The sequence below is a fragment of the Clupea harengus genome, unplaced genomic scaffold (genome assembly GCF_900700415.2).
Source record: "Clupea harengus unplaced genomic scaffold, Ch_v2.0.2, whole genome shotgun sequence".
In the NCBI taxonomy this organism is placed as follows: Eukaryota; Metazoa; Chordata; class Actinopteri; order Clupeiformes; family Clupeidae; genus Clupea; species Clupea harengus.
The window spans coordinates 31,028-49,949 of NW_024879962.1; the positions used below are offsets into that span (position 1 = coordinate 31,028).

Consider the following 18,922-nt stretch of genomic DNA (forward strand, 5'->3'; position numbering starts at 1 on the left):
TCATTGCTGTAAACAGTTACTAAAAAGTATATTGTGAAAGGGGTTGGAAGTAGGATACAAACTTCCAGCCACAGATATCCAGACTGGTTTTCAATGGTTTTAGTCCTTTCAACAGGCAGAGATGAGAATGTTCCCCTGTGTTCTTTAACAGTTTACTTTAATATAAATGCTCCTATCCAGACCACAAAACCATTCTTAATTTCAGTTTTCTAACATGGGTGAATCTGTTGAAGTGGGGGTGGAAAGTGAAAAATGATTTAGAGCTCATTGTGAACCAGTATTTACATAGTAAAATCCCCTGTACAGGGGTGGTCCCTATCTCCATGTATAGTGACATACCAGGTTACTCCTTATGTGTCATTTGGAAACACCAGATATGCTCCATTCCTTACATCCCATAAGGTCTATGCCCTTCTCTTCCATTAGTTCCACAAGCATGCTGGGGTATCATCTCTGGTGATCTTGCCCTCCACAATTACGTAACCTTAAAGAGCAAAAACCTGCCACCTCTTGGCCCAGTATAGTAAGGCAGCATCAACTGGGTCAAATTCATAGACACTTCTGACAGAGTGGCCATGAAGGAACAATGACGTACATAGTGGGCCACTTGCACATGTAATCTTATCAATCTAAATTGATATAGCAATTTTAATTAATGCACATAAATACTACTTTATTTACTCTGTGATCTATTTGTGTCTATTTTCCTTCCATCACTACAAACTGCTATTTAAGGCTAGTTATATTAGCATTTGGTAAAGGATATATTCTGTCATACCTGTGGTCATACATTTAGTTTATCTAGGCTGCTGTCTGTTCCCATGGAGACATATAGTGGTTAATATAGAAGTTTGAGGTTTCAACTAAATAAAATATTTACCCCAAAATGGTTTAGGTTTTGCTCTATTTAGACCTCAGAGCATTATGAAATCAGAATATATAGACTATTTAAGCCTGTCATTACACCTCAGGCTGTAAACTACAAAAACTGCATATACAAGCCTCCTCCTTTGTACATCACAAGATTAAAGTGCAACATTAAATTGGCATTTTGGATATTACACTTGTGAATATGACAGAGAAATTCTCCACGTGGGCTCTCATAACAATATTGACATGCTAAATATAAAAGCAGATGATCAGCGTAATACTAGCGACACCTTCATCTGGACAGACACCCTCTGCCTCACACACATACACATGCACAGGGGGAGAGTAGGCTACACTGCAGAGGGTGTGAGAGTGACTAGGAGTGATGTGTCAGCAGCACTGCACGCACCGTCTCTATTCTTAACACACTGACGCCACGCACAGCGTCAGCACGCACACAGCATCACTCCTCCTCCGCTTGGCTCGTCGTCCTCCTCCTCCCTCCCTCCCTCAGTCTCATGTCTCTCTCGTGAGCATGCTGTCTCTCTCTCTCTCTCCAGCTCTGCTGCTCTCTTTAGTCACAGAGTGTCTCATAATCATCCTCCCTTCACCCCCTTTCACACACGTACCTCCGGAAGATCCTACTGTATGTTGGCAAATGATGCTGCAATTCTTCTAGTTACCACATCTCTCAGGGGCTGATGGTAGGACAAGGTCAATAATCACACACACATATTAGAGGTCAGCAACATAAAACCATTCACTTATGTGTTCCCTAGATGATGCTACATGGCCTAGGTCTTACAAAATGAACATTTTGTTTTATGTTGTCAACTAGGAGAGAAGAGCCAAGACATCCACATGATTCATTTAAAAAGACCTTGATTCTAACACTGTGGCTGCAACCAGGTAGTACAAATATTTTCACACATGTGTGTATGTATATGCATATGTTTGTATATTATTCTTTTTTGCCCAGTTTATTGTTCTGTATATGTGTTAAGCCAGGAATGGTGTTAAGGAGTGTGAAAATATTTGTATCTCTTTCGATCATTGGTTTATTTTTGCTCTTTGGATTTTCCCTTCCAGTGATTTATTTGTAGACCTAAAGCTATAATACTGATCAGCTGAAGATCTACACAACAGCTGATTTATCATTACACAGCTGATTCATTAAATGTAACCATACCATTACTCAGCTGTTTTACCTGGTTGCAGCCAGAGTGCTGTGTGTGTGTGTGTACCCTGTTGATATGTTCTATTTGACAACAGATGACCTTTTGCCAAAGGCTTTACCTCTGCTCGGACCCAGTGCAGTGCACCGCACCACACTCTTTCTCTGTCTTTCTAAGTTTGTTTTATGTTGTTTGTGTTTGTTTTATTGTGTTTGTATATTTGGTTATCTTCTTTTTGTGAAGTGTATGCAATTATCCAATCTGTACAGCACTTTGGTAAGCTATGGCTGTATTTAACTATAAAACTTGACCTTGGTTTACAATTTTAACCACAATTGTGACCTCATTAACAGAAGCACTGACATAATTTCAGTTAGTTTTGTCTTTTGACAAAAAAGGTTAAAAGAAGGCAACACTGTGACTTGCACAACTGGATTTAAAATGTACCACAAGTTTAGATGGGTTGGCTGATGAAGTAAAGAAGGCTCTGCTGAATAAAGGGAACAGATCTTTGACACAAATAGATCTTCGACACAAAATCATTTGACATTTAAAAAAAAAAAAAAACATGTATACATAACTTCTCTCATCGTTCAAATAAATTCTTGTCTTGTTATCATAAGGCGTAGGATTTAATAATCCCCCAAACAGAAGTAATTTTTATTCATGTACTTGTTCACAGTCTCCTTCCTCATACCAACTACGCACTCCATGGTCCCAATCGTAGGCTACTTTTGACATGCAGTGATGCAGTCTACTGCTGTAAGTCGGGGGTGGGTACAGGAATAGCATCGGTGAACAGTAGTGTGTTGGTGTAGGTGTCTGAGGAGTTGGGGGCTGTGGAAGTCATACAGCCATATGGGATCGAGCAAGAAGTCAGCCACTAAACAGATGTGGCCAATGGATGGGTGTTATGGAGGATGATATTGTACAAGTTGTGAAACAACATAATGAAAGTCATCAGAGCTGACGCGCATTACTGTATTTGTGGGAATGATCATTAAGAAATATACTGAGACATTTGTCTGTACGTGATGAATTCTTCATGTCTTTCTGTTCAGTGACAGTTCAGTTTGTGCAGGGGGGCCAGGCTGTAGTAAGGTGTTTGACGTGGGGACTCAGATATTGTCCAAACTGAATTCTTCTCATTTGATTTGCTTTAACTGTTTTGCTTAGGACCCAAACAGGTGTTGAGAGCTGTTTTGCCGTATTTTATCTTTATCACAGAATAAAACATGCTGTGGTTAACAAAGGAGTAGAGGGCAGTGGGTTTTACCATTTTTTTTTTTTCAATGACGAATTCTAATTTTTTTTGTGGCAAAATCAACATTGGGGAGTTCCAGGGCTTTTACCCCCGGAGATTTTTTTTTTACCTACAGTTTGAACTCACTCTTTTCTAGCATTTTGTGGCAAAAAGGACCACAAATATGCAGTTTGCTGTTCCTAGCTCGGTGGATATGAAGCCATGAACTTGCATAACCAATAGGCCTAGACAAATATTTTTTGGGCATCACAATTCTGATGGTGCAGTGCTTGTGGATGCACATGTATCCTCTGCTTGTATGTCAACCTCAGCCCTTAGATTTTTGTTTTAATAGCTCGCACACTCTGCTCTGGCACACTCTTTTCTTCGTGGTAGTCTGGCAGCGTTTAGTTTTGCTTCTTGCATTCTGGTCAGAGTTCACAAGTGGTTGATCTGGGTTGGTAGCCTACCTTCTTTAGAATCAAGCTTCTTCAGCCAGCGGCGCGGTGCTGTACCGCGCCAAGGGCTCAGACTAGAGTGCTGAGCCACGTTTGTTCTACCTTTGGCGTCAGCGCGCCATCATCGCAAAAAATTGACAATTTTATTATTAGTGTAGACTGTTCGTTTGGAGGGGGGCCACAAGGGGGTCAAGATCCGTGTAACAGGGGCACCTTCCCCTGTTGGCCCCTCCCAAAAACCACCTAGGATGACTACTGGATTGACTGATTAAATATGGGGTATAGGGGTCATACGGGTAGATTAATTAGGGATCAATGTATAACATTGTGGTTATGTAATCGTAGTCCTTGACTTCTCATGCATTCAACAGATCCATTTTGTTTAGTTCGGCCTGCTACATCTTCCCACAATGTTTGATGTTCAAAATAACCCGTTTTGACCCAGATCAATGGGCACAAACATATCAAACAATTACTGTATATAGAGTCTATACAGTCTACGGTATCACCACATCATTCTCTGCTCAAATGTCAAGAAAATATAGGCTACCAGGCTAGCAATTCATACTCAAGTAATTTTGAAATCTATAATTGACAGATGTGTTGCCTAGGAGCAGAGTACAGAATCCTACCAGACCACAAGGTGGCATTGTTCTCCGCAAATTTATATTTTGGCTTGCTTCTTGGGAACCACATGCGTAACATGCAATTAGAGAAGCTTACTCACATCCTGATATAGGCCGTTTCTGTAAATGTCATGCACAACAGAAAGTTAGAGCCAGAACATCACAGCATGTTATTAAAGTATTGAGTGTACATGTGTGTGTGTGCAAATATGTGTCAGAACACATGTGTCTTCTCAAATGAGGCTTTTCAGATTTGCAAGTTTACATTGTCACCTGCTGAGTAATATTGTGTGATAGCAAGAGAGATGAAGCAGGTCGGCTAGAAGTCACACAACTGAACCCTAACACATCTCTGATGTGTCTTATCACAGACTCTGAAACTACCAGACTGACCATGTCAAATACCGGTGAAAGTATGACTTACTCCAATACACACATCTCTTAGTTGCATTATCCATGTACTAACAAATTAACATAACCATCCCAACATCCTACACACTGGATCTTCAATTCATTTTCTTATGAACAGACTTCCACATTTGATCAACCTTGCCTAAAATATGTCACATAATCATAGAGGAAAAGAGCTTGTTAGGTGTGCCCAGACAATTTAGTCAAGTAATGAATGGAGGGTTTGTAAGTTGCTCTTTGATGACCAGGCTGAATTTATCCACTCATTATCCATGCATACTAACTCCGTCTTTTAGTTTCCCCTAAGTTTCACCAATATAAAGACATCCACACACATACATATCAAAGGCAATACCACACATTCAGATTTACATTTATTTAGCCTTATACGTTTTCAAGTTACTAAATGTTCTCTAGATAACGACTGTATTACAGAGGCTATCCACATCCAAACAGTCCACATACTTAAACTAGTGATGCTGCATGAACCCTGATTAACACTTGTGCCTATTTTTAAGGATCTTTTTTTTTCTGATGAATAATGGATTAACCATTGAAAAGAATCAGGAGCAGGAAGTTGAATTCATAATTGCTTTATTTATATAAAAAAAAACACATTCTTTTTTATAGTCAAAGCAGTTGGTCAAAGACTGTATACCTTTTCATGTTTTCCCTGCAATGGCATAGTCCACAGCCAGATTAAACCAGCAGTTAATGCGCTTCCTTATTTCCATATCATCATCATCATCATCATCATTGTTTATTCAGGGAGAAATTGACTGAGCACAGGGCTCTTTTGCAGCAATGCCCTGATTGAGGCCACATAGTACAGAAGAACAATACATAAACAAACCACAACAAAACGAAACAGACAAAATAAATTTAAAAAAAAAACACACCAAACAACTCAGAAATTAAGCATAAAAAATAAATAAATAAAATAACATAAAGTAAAAAAATTAAATCAGAGAATCATTCAAAACAACAGCATTGAGGCACATCCTTATTATCTAAAAGGCTCTTAAATTGGTTGACAGACAAATACTTGGTTAATTTCAACTCCACTTGAATAGTGTTCCATTTATGGGAAGCAAATAACTTAAAAGCTATTTTACCTATATTAGTTTTTGTAAGGGGGATTTCAAGGGAGATGAGGCTCTGTGACCGTGTATTATGACAGATGGATTTTAATTTTAAAAGTGACATGAGATAATTAGGCAGTTTTCCCACTAAGGCTTTATAAACAAATAAAACAGTGTTTTTCCCTCCTGTCTGCTAGAGGGGACCAACCAACATTCTTGTATAAGTTACAGTGGTGGGTCCTGAAAGCGTCTCCTGTAACAAAGCGAATAGCACTATGGTAAACAGAGTCCAGGAGTTTTAAGGTAGAGGGTGCAGCATACATGTAAACAATGTCACCATAGTCAAGAACTGACAAAATTGTTGATTGCACTATTTCCATTCGGTTTTCAAAAGTAAAACAAGATCTTATTCTATAAAGAGCACCCAGTTTAATTTTAACCTTCTTAGCTAGGTCAAGAACATGTGATTTAAATGACAGCCTATCATCTAGCCAGATACCTAGGTATTTATAGCAAGGAACTTGCTCAATATTAGTCCCAGAACGGGTGCATATCCTATGGGTGGAGGGGACATTATTTCTACCATTATTTATATCTAAGGCTTGGCACGACATTAGGCACCTCCGCAATGCACCTGTACAAACATAGTAAATCATTTTAAATGAATTTAAGAATCAAAGAAAAAATTGTGTTCGAATTATTTTAAAGATGTAGTTGCAATATACTGTTGCAGTTCAGAACTGACTTACCATCACATGAAACTTGAAAAAAGACATATAGTGCTGCACTCTCGGAGAGAACAGTACAGTGAGCAATACTAACCTGGTCGGTCGTAAGGACAAGTGCAATCTGGATTTGAGTCATCACAACATTATATCACATCGAGAGTTCTTCAGCATCCTCCCTAAAGACCTCTTAAAGGCTGGTGAAGCATCAGATTGTGCTTGAGAATCCATAGCCAGTGAGACAGGGTTCTAGGAACATCTGCTGCCTGTCCGTAAGAAAGCGCTAGACATGATGGGCCTTCCTACAGTGAGTGGAGCAGCCCTACATCCTTGTTCCTAAGAAGGACAGTGGCTTACGGTTCTGCCTGGACTTAAGGAGCGTCATGGACTGATTAAGTATGGCCTTTACCCCCAAAAATGAAGGTACTGCAGTCTCTTGGTACAAGTCTGACTGTGGTCTAAGGACACAGCCTGGCAATGTTTTGGGCCTATTTCTTTTGTTTTTAGACGAGTTTCCATTTTGCACTGTAAATATTTTTCGACCCTCTCTTTTTAAACTATCTGGCCTCATCTGTCATCTCCGTCGCTGGTTATCCCGTCACACGGACCATATAAGATTCAGTCTGCTGTTATACCTCTATGGAATGATCACAGAAGCTGCTAAGATTGACCCATTGCTACAGCTTTGGCCAATACAGATATGTATTCCGTCAGCCTTGGCAAGAATATAATAGTGACCATCGATCAAACATGCCCATCCATACTTCATAGTTGTGGCAACGGAATGCATTCCCAGCAGAGATTCCACTGGGCTTGATAAGTGGGCTTATCCCAAATGCCCATCTTATGGGGATGGGTGACGTGGGGTGCAGCAGTACAGGGTAATCGGTGGCTGACAGAGCCAGCACCACGCAACAGAGGACATCAATCGCTTAGAGTGCAAAGCGGTGCTCTTGGCTCAATGCCATTTCTTGCCAACAAGACAAGGACGTCATGTCCACATCTGCTTGGGTAAAGTGACGACAGTGCACAGTATCAACCATCGTGGAACACAACCCCTGACAACGCTACGCTTGACACGCTCTCTGATCAAATGAGCACTCTCCAGGTTATTCTCACCACCAACAGTTAATCTGCCAAATGTACTCCATGGCAAACTCTCTGTAGAAGCAGTGATAACCTGAGGGAGTGGCAACTAATCCCAAGTCCACTCACTGATATCTGTTATTCCCTCACAGCAAAGGGCGAATGCCTCTACTAACTTGTTGGTAAGAAGTATTTCCAACAATGACCTTCAAAATGAAGATCAAGATAATGACCTCCTGATAACCCAAATCATTAGAAATATAGATTTCCAGTGTGCTTTTCAGTGCGGTGTAGTCAGTTACAAAAGACTGAAAAAATGTACATACAATTCCTATTAGGTTTATATAGTATTATACTATCCCGTTTCAAATATACTAGATGCCAACACTGAACTACCAAATGCATTTAGACCTACATAACAGATCAAAACAAGGAAGTGGATATCTGAAAAATATCTCCCCACATGAATTTTGCAACTGATATTACTGGTTATACATATATACATATATTGTGCATATAAATTCACAGAGCAAAAATAGAGCATGTTCCAAGAAAAGGTAGTCTAAACATGTGTAAATGTCTGCGAGATTGGGACTCATTACTCTCCCCCTGCAGATCAGTCAGGTCAGCACACGTTGGGACTGCTACGTAAAGTGGGGGCGGGTGCGTAAGCGGAGGCTGGGGGTCAAATAACAATAACAATATTTTAAAAAGAAGACATTAGCTACTATCAAATATGTAACCATGTATTACAGTTAACATTAGTGGTTTTCAAACCATTAAAAATAATATGATAAAACAGAGTAAAGTACTCACCAGTCATTGCTTGTAAACCACCTTAGAGTGGTAGGCCTCAAAGCGTTGTCTGGGCATGTCTTGGACAAAAATAAGACACTGCTCCCTCCTCCTTCTACTGCTGCTTCAATCACTTAACATTTACCTGAAAGATCAGTTTTGACAGGTTCTGTGCCTAGATGTGTTACCCACTACACGTTTGGACACCTAAGCTGTGTCAGAAGAACTTAAATGTTGGCGAAGGTTTGCTTCGTTCTCTGCCCAACTGTAGGGATGTTCAGTGACCCTCCTTTTCCTGCTCTAGTTTTAATTTATTTTTTGTGATTTGAGATGCACGTGATGAAAATCTTGTCATATGATGGCAAATCTACGTGCAATTAACTATAACTATTTTATCGGAGAAAACTATTTTAATATACTTTCCTTCTGAATTTCAAATGTTATACAACCTGCAACCTACAACCTGTGGCAGCTAAATGGAAAGGTTTTGTCTCACTTTGCATGCGAATCTTTCTTTTCGGGGGGAACATACACGTAACAAAATAACCAACGAGACAGGCACATGTTTGCATCGTAAGGTACATAACATACAGCATGTGTTGCTAGGCGCTATCGACATTGAAACCTCCCAAAACATAAACAATGCCTAGCAGAAATATGACCTACTTAATTGTATTGCTGTATAACTGTGGTATAAGTATTGTTTCACTTGAAAGGAGAAGGGACAAGTTTGACGATGGGACAATAACTGCACCAACACCACCCACAAGTTATATTTGGGCCAAAACGTAGCGATACATGTATTCAAGGTAAACGCTAGTAACATAACGAAAACTTTCATAGCTTGATAATCGTCGTAGCGATAACATTACATCAGAAAATATCAAAGAAATGTCCAATAATCAAATGCGGGCTCCTGCAGTCAACAGGTGATAGTCAGTGTTACAAAACAACTAGCGTTAGCTAACTGTTACTGTTGTAGCATAGCGTCGAATATTTTAGCTGAACACTAGCTAACGCCTACATCATCCCTGATAGCATACTTAGCCAAAGCTATCCGCTGACTTAGCTCGCTAGCTAACGTGAGTTAACTGTTAACACACAATAATCACGAACTGTTTTTTTACTTCCTAGCTAATATACTAATTTTAGTGTCCAAACCTATTTTAAAATAGCTACCTCTCTGGCGTTGTGTAACGTTATGCCAGTGTATTGCTCTCCTAGAAAAGGCTATTAAACAAGGGTGCCAAACAGGGTTTCATAAACTTTCAGGGTTGTCTCTATCTGAGACCACGTCCGTAAATTCAACATACGATGCTCTTTGGTCAACGAAGAAATATCACAGTATTTCAGACCCGAAATCGCCAGCTACTTCAATCTTCGGTTCTGCTCTTACCAAAGCTAAGCCTGTAGCATGCCATAGATCACACCGCCTTCGATTCACAGTCAAATTATCTGGTTAAACCAAAATCTGTCTCCTCCCCTTGCAGTTACCACGGAAACCGGTTGCCATGCAACAAAACACAAAAAAAGACCAAATTTGAACGTCTATCGTCAGACGTGCTGGAACGGCGTTTCCAAGGCGACGGAAAGCTATACACACATGCAGAATGGAAGAACCATATACTTCTATAGCATGTTTTTTGTATATCTGCGGGGACACAACCACATATTTTCACCTTTGTTTTAATTCGTGTAAAACGTTGAGTAGTTCACATATACGAGACACTCAGCCAACGATACATTTATGTTAGAACAGACGGAAGGGTTCGTATTTATTATGTGCACACCATTAGCAAGGTTATTAGCAGGGAAGCTAAGATTAGCCAATAGCCTCCAGGTTAACCACGTGTCAGAAGTGCATGGATGTGTATAGTCCATAACAGTAGCTCTGTGGAATACTTTAGTTTTAAAATATCGAACATTTGTATTACTCATCTCCACCGAGTACTAGACAGAACGCTCATCACTGCTGACGTCGTGGTGCTGAGTAATTCTTACGTTCCTCACGCGCAGACTCTGGTTCAGCATGTTCTCACTATGACATTTTACCAGTTTAAACGAAGGTTTTCAGTCACTTCTCCAGATGCTGTCATCGTACGTCTATCATTAGCCCCCGTGTGAACTCCTACTTTACAGATTGTATTTGATTCGCACGGAAATGTATGATAATTAATCACTATTGGAATAGCTGATGATGCCTGCAATGACAGTATCTGTATTCGTCACGACAGCCCACAATATGTCCTAGGCCTACTGAAGAAGCGTCTTTATTGTAATTGTGTAATCAAGAGAAATGTAATCAATCAACCAATACATCAGACAACTACGTGAATATTTGATATGTATATACTATATATATATAGTTTAGCCTACAAAGAAATTACCTAACAGCTGACATCCAATCCATGGCCAACTAATATCTATTTAGTTCCATAATCTATGCAAGTTCGGATGACACTGACATGGTTAAGTAGCCTGGGAGATTGCTCATTTTACAGTGGGAGTTCCTGATTTTCATGACTGCCTTTCTCTTTATCCCATAGCTAAGCAGACGGAATGAATGGTGTACGGTGGCCCGCACACACTGTCAACATACAGCTATCCCACATTCTCAAAGTTCAGTGGAAACGATTAGGTTATGTAGACTTATTGTTACTGATTTGGGTTTTTTATATGGATAGCCTACATGAAGGCCTCTTAATATAAATATTTACCTATTTATTCTATTCACGAACAACTTTTTGATTTTTGTTTTTGTTTTGTTTTTGATTACTTGTAGCGAAATGTATGAAAAACCGAGAAGGAATGGGACAATTACATTTAATTGGGGTTAGTGATTGGGAAGTAATGCATTTATGCACTATTTTCCTGACGCGTGGGATAGACTATATTTTTGGTTGTTGAAATAAGAACAAGTCAGCTTATTTCTTAACATTGCCTAAAACAATAGTCATATATATCATTGTCGTGATAGAAACGCTGCTATTTCTGCCAGCAAGTTCTCGATCGGAGAGGGATTCCCTAAACGTCATTACCTAGGATACAGAAAACAAAACAAAGCCACATAATACCATATTTGGTTATGTACGTCATCGGAACCCCGAGGGTGGGACTAGGGGATCCTACTTTACAATAGGACTACTAAAGCTCTCAAACACATTCATTCATAGTTGAACCGCTACAGCACATTGAATTCATATGCTTGGATACACTCGCGGGATGTTTTGGAGTTTTAAGAGAAGAGAATTTGAGAAGAAACACTGCGGATATTGAAACGGATGTCTAATTTCAAGGGACGTTATCGCTATCTGCAATCTTGAGCGAGTTTGATTCAGCAAGGAAACTGGATTGCCTTTTTGGATGCAACTTTTCGAAATTAAAACCAAGACCTCTTGATAACGAATTTGAAGAAAACTTGTCACGGTAAGTGATGATCCGCTACACAGAAGGTTATTATTATGACTGTTGCGAAAACCGACCCTATTTTGCTGAAGCCAGTGTGTTAGGTGTTTCCCAACTGCACAGTAATGCATGTTATGGGTTTGCTTCAATTTTATTTATAATGGGGTTTCGTTGTGGCAGGTAACATCACATTTTTGCTTATAATCAAAGGGTAGGTGTCCCGGTGTCTCTCGGCTCTCGGGAAATGTTCCAAAGGTTCCCCGTAGACCTCGATACCGGCTCCCGTGGAAGCTCCTGTCCCTCTCTTGACTCTCAGTACCTGTCGTCCGTGGACTCCTTCGGGAGCCCACCAATCACTATCGCTCATCCACAAGTGAGTTTTGTTTTGTCTGGTATGCATGTGGCTTTTTCCCGTTGTCATCAAGGTTGGCTACTATGGAGACGTAAACCATCATATTGTTGCATAAGTTTAGACTTACACATTAGCTTCTCTGTAGGCTTACCCTTCTGTTTGCAAGTGATGTACACTTCATATGAAAGCTGCTAGTATCCTAAATAGCAATATATGGTCCAAATAGCGTTCTCGGATCCGCTAAATATCATAGGTGAGCCGCATTGTACTTTATCAATCGAACGTTTATTTAATCGAAATGTTGGAAGAATACGATGAACGGGCAAAACCTTGTTTGTAAAACCGAGAAAGAGCATTTTTCTGTTACTTTAACTTATCAGTACATATTTATAAAAGTTCCGCTTTGCAACTTATCAGCACATAGGGTAGGATGACAGGACGTTGGAACTCCGGCGTAGTAAACGCATTTTAGGCACCACCCTCGCTATCCTCACTCGCGTTTCTCAGGCTGCGCTGTGACGTAAATGCGTTCTATTTTGGAGTGTTACGTCGGGTTGCTAAGGGGAACACAGTGGGTGTGACGATGGGAGGAGTATAAAGACACTCAAGAGGAACTATTTCAGAGCAACTATTGGCTATGGTGTCTTGTTCAAAGCCGTACGTCATAGTGCTTGACACGATTTCACATGAATATGAATAAAAATTCTAACTGACAATGGCATCACCTCAGTTCTAAATAAAAACGGGACATGTTTAGGAGACTCAGTGCGTATTGTGTAGTAGTATCCCACTAGATGTGCTGCTATTTTTATCTATGGTGCAGGGGGCTTCAGTGTTCTTCATCTTACCTGACCAGCATCAATTTAGTTCAGTTTGTTGAAGCACCAAACATGATTTAGTTATTGTGCTATTGTGCTATGCTGTACGAATGCTGTAAGAATTAAAACATATATATAATAAAAAAGCAAGTACATTTATTTTAATTCTTTTAATAATAAATATAAATAGCAAGGGCCTGAATGAATGAATACATGTTTTAGGCAATAATCAATGATGAAATATGACTTCATATGATTTCATATGACATTCCTTGAAATAAATAAACCAAGGTGTGGCCCGTTTAAATTCGATGACAAAAAAAAAGTACTACTAATCAGTGCAACTAATTTAAACCACGACACCAGTAACTTAATATTTTTCCAGATATGTCCTTACTGCTGTTTCAGAGCTGCAGAAATTGCAGTGCAGATCTCAAGGCTCTGTGCTTTTTTTTGTCTGTGTCTATCAGGAGTGTGGTTCAACTGCTAGTGGGGTGGGGGCAGGCAGCGGGACAGCAGGAAGTGGAACAGGGGTGGAAATGCCAGGTTCGTTTGTGCCTACGGTGACCGCAATCACCACCAGTCAAGACCTGCAGTGGATGGTGCAACCCACACTTGTCTCTTCAGTTGCCCCTGGCCAGAGCAACGCAGGGCCGTCCACCATGACCCAGCCAGTGGCCCTGGACCCTTATGATCTACCGGGGACAAGCTACTCTACTGGGTCTGGATTCACCCCACCAAGTTCTGACACTCCTGGTCCAGTTCGTTCATCTCGGGCTCGCAGCCGCCGCACACGGGAAGAGGGGGTATGTCTGACCTAGTGCTCAGGGATTACTGCAAGTAGTTACTGTAGATGCTAATGTCACAAGTTAATGTAAGCCAAGGAAGGCCTAAAGAGCAAAGATTGATTGCATTTTGTTTTAAATCTATATGAGAGAAAAGGAGGATGAGGAGTGATGTCTAATTCCTTACTTTCAGTTGACACCAGAGGAGGAGGAGAGAAGAAGAGTACGACGCGAGCGCAACAAGCAAGCTGCTGCCAAATGCCGCAATCGGCGGCGTGACCTTACAGACAGGCTGCAGTCTGTAAGTGATATTGTTCTTACTGTCTGATGACCACACACAGTCACCAGAATGTTCATCAGAAGAGTTCGAAATGTCAAGTGTTCTGTGACTACACAGTTCTGTTCATGATGTAGGCCTACCTAAACATCATAAGTACATCATATGTTACGCAAACACACCTAATGTTAAGCTTGATTGTTACTAAAAGAAAATACCTTGGGACACTATAATTCGTAGTAATTAAAGTAATTATTGTGAGCCCTTGTGAGGAATTTTATTTAATACTGATTCCTGTTTTAAGGCAATACAGCATCCAGTGTGTTTAAAAACAAGACATAGTGTACAATAATTCTGATATTATCTATACTGCTGTGTTTGCTGTTCCCACAGGAGACAGATATATTGGAGGAGGAGAAATCCGAGCTGGAGGCTGAAATATCCGAGCTTCAGAAGGAGAAGGAGCGCCTGGAGTTTGTCCTGGTGGCACACCAGCCTGGCTGCAAGATCCCTTACCAGGACCCACCGTTGGTGCCTCTCCAGCAGGCGTCCGCTCAGCCCCCACTGACTGCCGCTGTGTCTGTGTTGGGCCTGACTGTGACGGAGGACACTTTCTACCTGCCTCCCGCCTACTCGTCGCACCATCAACCAACCACACAGACGCAGGCAGCAGGTCAGCCACAGCCTGGGATGATGCAGGAGGTAGCTTTTTCTACTTCTTTCTATGAGCAAGTTGAGCTGGCACAGGGCAGCCCATGCCCTGTTGCCACCGCAGGTGGTGGTGGTGGTAACATCCCTGACGCCGGCTGCTACAATCCCTCATACACATCTTCATTTGTGTTCACCTACCCAGAGGGAGCCTGCGGGGCCAGCGCTAACCAGTGGACTAGCACTAGCGATCAGTCATCTGACTCCCTAAACTCTCCCTCACTTCTAGCTCTCTGATTGATCCCCAGTCTACCTTCTTTACTTTAAGTTCATATTCAAGTTCATCAGCATACATTATTTCAGCCATGGTGGCTTATGAGAGGAAATGTGCTGCATATGTTACAGAGCCATCTTGAAAGCCGTGCAGACAGTCAAATTTGAATCCAACTCAATCTGGTCTCATCGGGCTAATTTTCAGAACCCATTATTAGACCCTAGACCTTTTAATGCAAACATCTCACAGTTTCTTGGCTTGGCATACCTAGGCTGACTGTCTAGTCCTCTCTAAATTCATATTACAAGCAGCATTATGGAGTTTTGGTCTAACGACTTGAAAAGCATGCAAAAACCTTGCAAACACAAATAGCAGTCTTTTGGTGGTATTGTTTGCAATGTCGTGCTGTGGCTTTTCTTAAAAAATGTAAGGCCTGTTCCATCCCAGACCACAGAACCAGATAGTATATAACCTGGACAGCTAGTGGGAACAACAGGTGTGTTTATCTGTCCTTCACATTATTATTTACCATCAAAATGAATTTGAAGGCGATACCAAAAGTGTATAAAAAACATACCTCAAAAAGTGACAAATTGCTACATAGTGTTGCTTTAATTCCGATGCAGTTCTGTGACACAATTCATAGCCTCTCCTGTCACCAAGCTGTAGGTGCACACACACACACATACACACACACACAGACAGACACACACACACACACACACACAGATACATGTATATAAAATGAAGCCACTTGCATATGAGATGACTGATGCCCACCTGTCCACATTTACTCTCTTTGTTGTCGTTTTGTGTTTTCTTCTGTTTTCATTATTATCTCCATCTCTGTCCTATTGCTCACTGACTGTACGCAGAATGTATTTTATGAGAAATGAGGAAAAGGGCACTTGTGATTGTATTATATGGTATTTTGCCTCACCTCAAACTTTCCCCTGTCCATCTCCTGATTTGTCCAAAGCTGGAACTTGGAATTATGGGAACATTTTTCTGCCTTTTTTCCTGTCTTTCTTTGAATTCTCTATCAACCACATCTCCATCTGTTTCTCCTATCTCTTTTCTTTTTGTCTCTGCTTCTCCTTGAAGCCCTCCACATCTGAGTGCCCAACGGCCCCCGACAGCCCCTGGGAACTTGACTGAGCTCCAGCCACCTTCAGAACCACTCCTTCCCCAGCATGGACCTGCACACAGAGGATCAATGGAGATTTTCACTCCAAACTGACCAATTATGGAAGAAAAAACAGTGAAATCACATTCACAATAACTGACATACAAAATAAGAGGACTCTGCTACACAATGCCAAACAGACGAGATTGCTTTCTCTTCGTCTCTGGATGTGCAGGATGGGTCACCTGATTTTGAACAGCCAAGTTGATCTGTTTTCACAGATGATATGAGCCAAGTCCAAGACAGGGAAGTCAAGCAGTGGGAGGGTTAGAGAAAAATAAAAAAAGGCTTTGATAGCCTCGAGGTCAAGAATAAATTACAAAATGAATATATTAATACAAAATATTTTTATTATATTATTATTAGTATCCCTCCAGTATCACGGGAAAGGCTGAGAAGTTGTGCTGTCCACAGATCTCAGTATGATTTTGTGTATGGTTCTTCCTTCTCTTGTATATTACTGTTTTCTGTTGTTATTGTGTGTTCCAATAATAGTGTTAAATAACATGTGACATGAAAAGTATTTGAGGGGGTCTGGGAGGAACCCTTTGCTTTTTAACAGGTGGCCTTTGTGATTCTGTGGTCTATTTCAGGTTGTTCTTAACCTTGCGAGTGGATTTTGGCTCTGAAGTGTTTTCTGTTGCAGGCTTGTGGGCTTTTGAAGTCTATGCTCTTCAATTGATTTCCTCAGAATAGTACTCCAATGGTAAAACTAAAAACATTTGATTTAGTGATAAGAATAGACACCTTTGTATGTGTGTGTTTTGACAAATCATTGGTTTTAGAGTATGAACTAAAAATTATCTCCCATAGACAATCAATGCGGCAACATTATATGCACTTATAAACTTATAATGCCAACATGTAATATACACCAACAGTTGGCCCCCACTGCGAATATCATAGTGTGACCTAATCAAAAACTGAATGCATGTAATCTTATAATATGCCTGAGTATTGTACTGCTTTGCTCTCAAACAAATGTTGTGGGTGGTGATATGTGTCTGTATATCCCTTTCACTTGCATTTGAGAAGGTGAAATTGATTGGTTGTTGCTAGGTAGACAAACCGGCATTGAAAAAGGTAACTGGAGCTATTACTCGATGGTTAGAGACTTGCTATGAAGCTCTTGGGTAAATTATTTGAATTTACATTTTTGCAGCAAGTGTGTTAAAATGTGTATTAATAATTAACAAATTATATTGCTAAGCCACGTTTGAATCCTGTCACTTTAATTTTCTATAACTCTTAAAACCATGTATTTGAGAAACGACACCATTTTTATTTAAATAAGTCATTGCCATAGAATTAAATGTTTGTAATTTAGTTTTGAGATTTAACATTGGAACATTTCTTTAAGGGAGTTATTGAGGGAAAGCACAAAAAGCACGACACAAGAAGGAAAGTGTCTTTAAATATGAATCCTTTATTTTCCTGTGAATTGTTATTAAGTTTTATTTTGAACATTTAAATGTTTGAGTGTTGATTTAAAATTTTGTAATACCTTTGTTCCTCCCATGCCATTGCTGCCGAATAGATGAACTTTCTGAGCCTTACAGTAGTTTGTTTGTCTTTTGTTTGTTTTTTGTTAAGATTATTTCATCTGATTCGGTCTGGCAACTTAAGAGGTTATGTTGTCTACTATAAGCCTTTTTATGTCATAAAAGTGTAGGTTTATATGCATGTGTGTATATATCCATGTACACACACAAATATGCTCACATGCAGTATATATACACATGTTACTTATACATACAGTATACTGTACATGTACACAGATTGTAAAAAATATGGTTATTTGAATATATAAAATTGCTATTTTTGTCAATGAACAAAGTGGGGTAAAACAGTTCAAGTTGGTCTGATTTCAATGAAGATATTTTTCTCACAGAAAAAAACTGTACCCTCCCCTTTCCTCAAACTGAGAAGCATTACCACTGCCTTGATCCCTGCTATGGAGGTGTCCCGAAACAACACCATAGGTTGTATATAGTTACGTGACTATACATAATTTCGAACACATTATAAATGTACTATGCGTTTTTATACTGCCTTGTCTTTGCACCTGTAAGTTTGGTTTACTGAAAATTGGGCCAATACCAACATCTCTGTGGACAAAAGCATTCATGACAGAAAATGGAAAGGACACCTTTTGAAAGTGATAATGGCTACTGTTATTAGAAAATGGGGGATTTTACACAGTGGGAAACTGGCAACAGCAAGCCTATTTGTATGCATCCTGTATGAATGGGTCATTTTGGTTTGAGTTGCAGATCAATGGCCCACATTCTGTCCAAGGTTGAACCCATGTTTTCAAACTGGGATGGTTTCCCTGGAAGGTTTGTGTCAGATTTTGCAATACATTATAAAGGCAAAGGGGGGTACATTTAAGAGACCCTCACTTAACTGAAGTGAATGGAATTGATGAAATCCAAATCCAACTTCTTTGGATTTATTTTCTTGTCAGTTGTATGGTAGCTTTAATTTTGGAATATACAAGAATGCGTTGTGTTAAAGCATTAAAGACAAAATGGTTTCATTCAGTTATGTTTTTTTTTCTTGCATTGCTGTTTGCCAGTAGCTGTTTACTAAGCAATGAAGATTGAGGACAAAAAAAAGGTTTCAGTGTACGTTGATGATTGAGTGGCACAAGAACAAAAACCTTCACACGGGTACATTTTGGTTGATCAAGTGAAGGATCAAGTT

General features: G+C 40.0%; 1 protein-coding gene across 3 annotated transcripts; it reads left to right on the forward strand.

Moving 5' to 3' along the window:
* The first annotated feature begins 9,571 nt into the window (after positions 1-9,571).
* fosb (FBJ murine osteosarcoma viral oncogene homolog B) lies at positions 9,572-18,872 on the forward strand. Of its 3 annotated transcripts, none has more exons than XM_042705809.1 (5): positions 9,572-12,249; positions 13,517-13,852; positions 14,025-14,132; positions 14,502-14,810; positions 16,135-18,872. In XM_042705809.1, exons 1-5 carry the CDS (start codon positions 12,121-12,123, stop codon positions 16,186-16,188), a joined length of 936 nt encoding a protein of 311 aa, XP_042561743.1. In that variant the 5' UTR covers positions 9,572-12,120; the 3' UTR covers positions 16,189-18,872. The 3 variants fall into 3 exon arrangements, with proteins under 3 accessions (XP_042561743.1, XP_042561742.1, XP_042561744.1); XM_042705810.1 differs by lacking the exon at positions 16,135-18,872 and adding an exon at positions 14,962-15,027 and having other exon boundaries at positions 12,072-12,249; XM_042705808.1 differs by lacking the exon at positions 16,135-18,872 and having other exon boundaries at positions 14,502-15,574.
* The last annotated feature ends 50 nt before the right edge of the window (positions 18,873-18,922 follow it).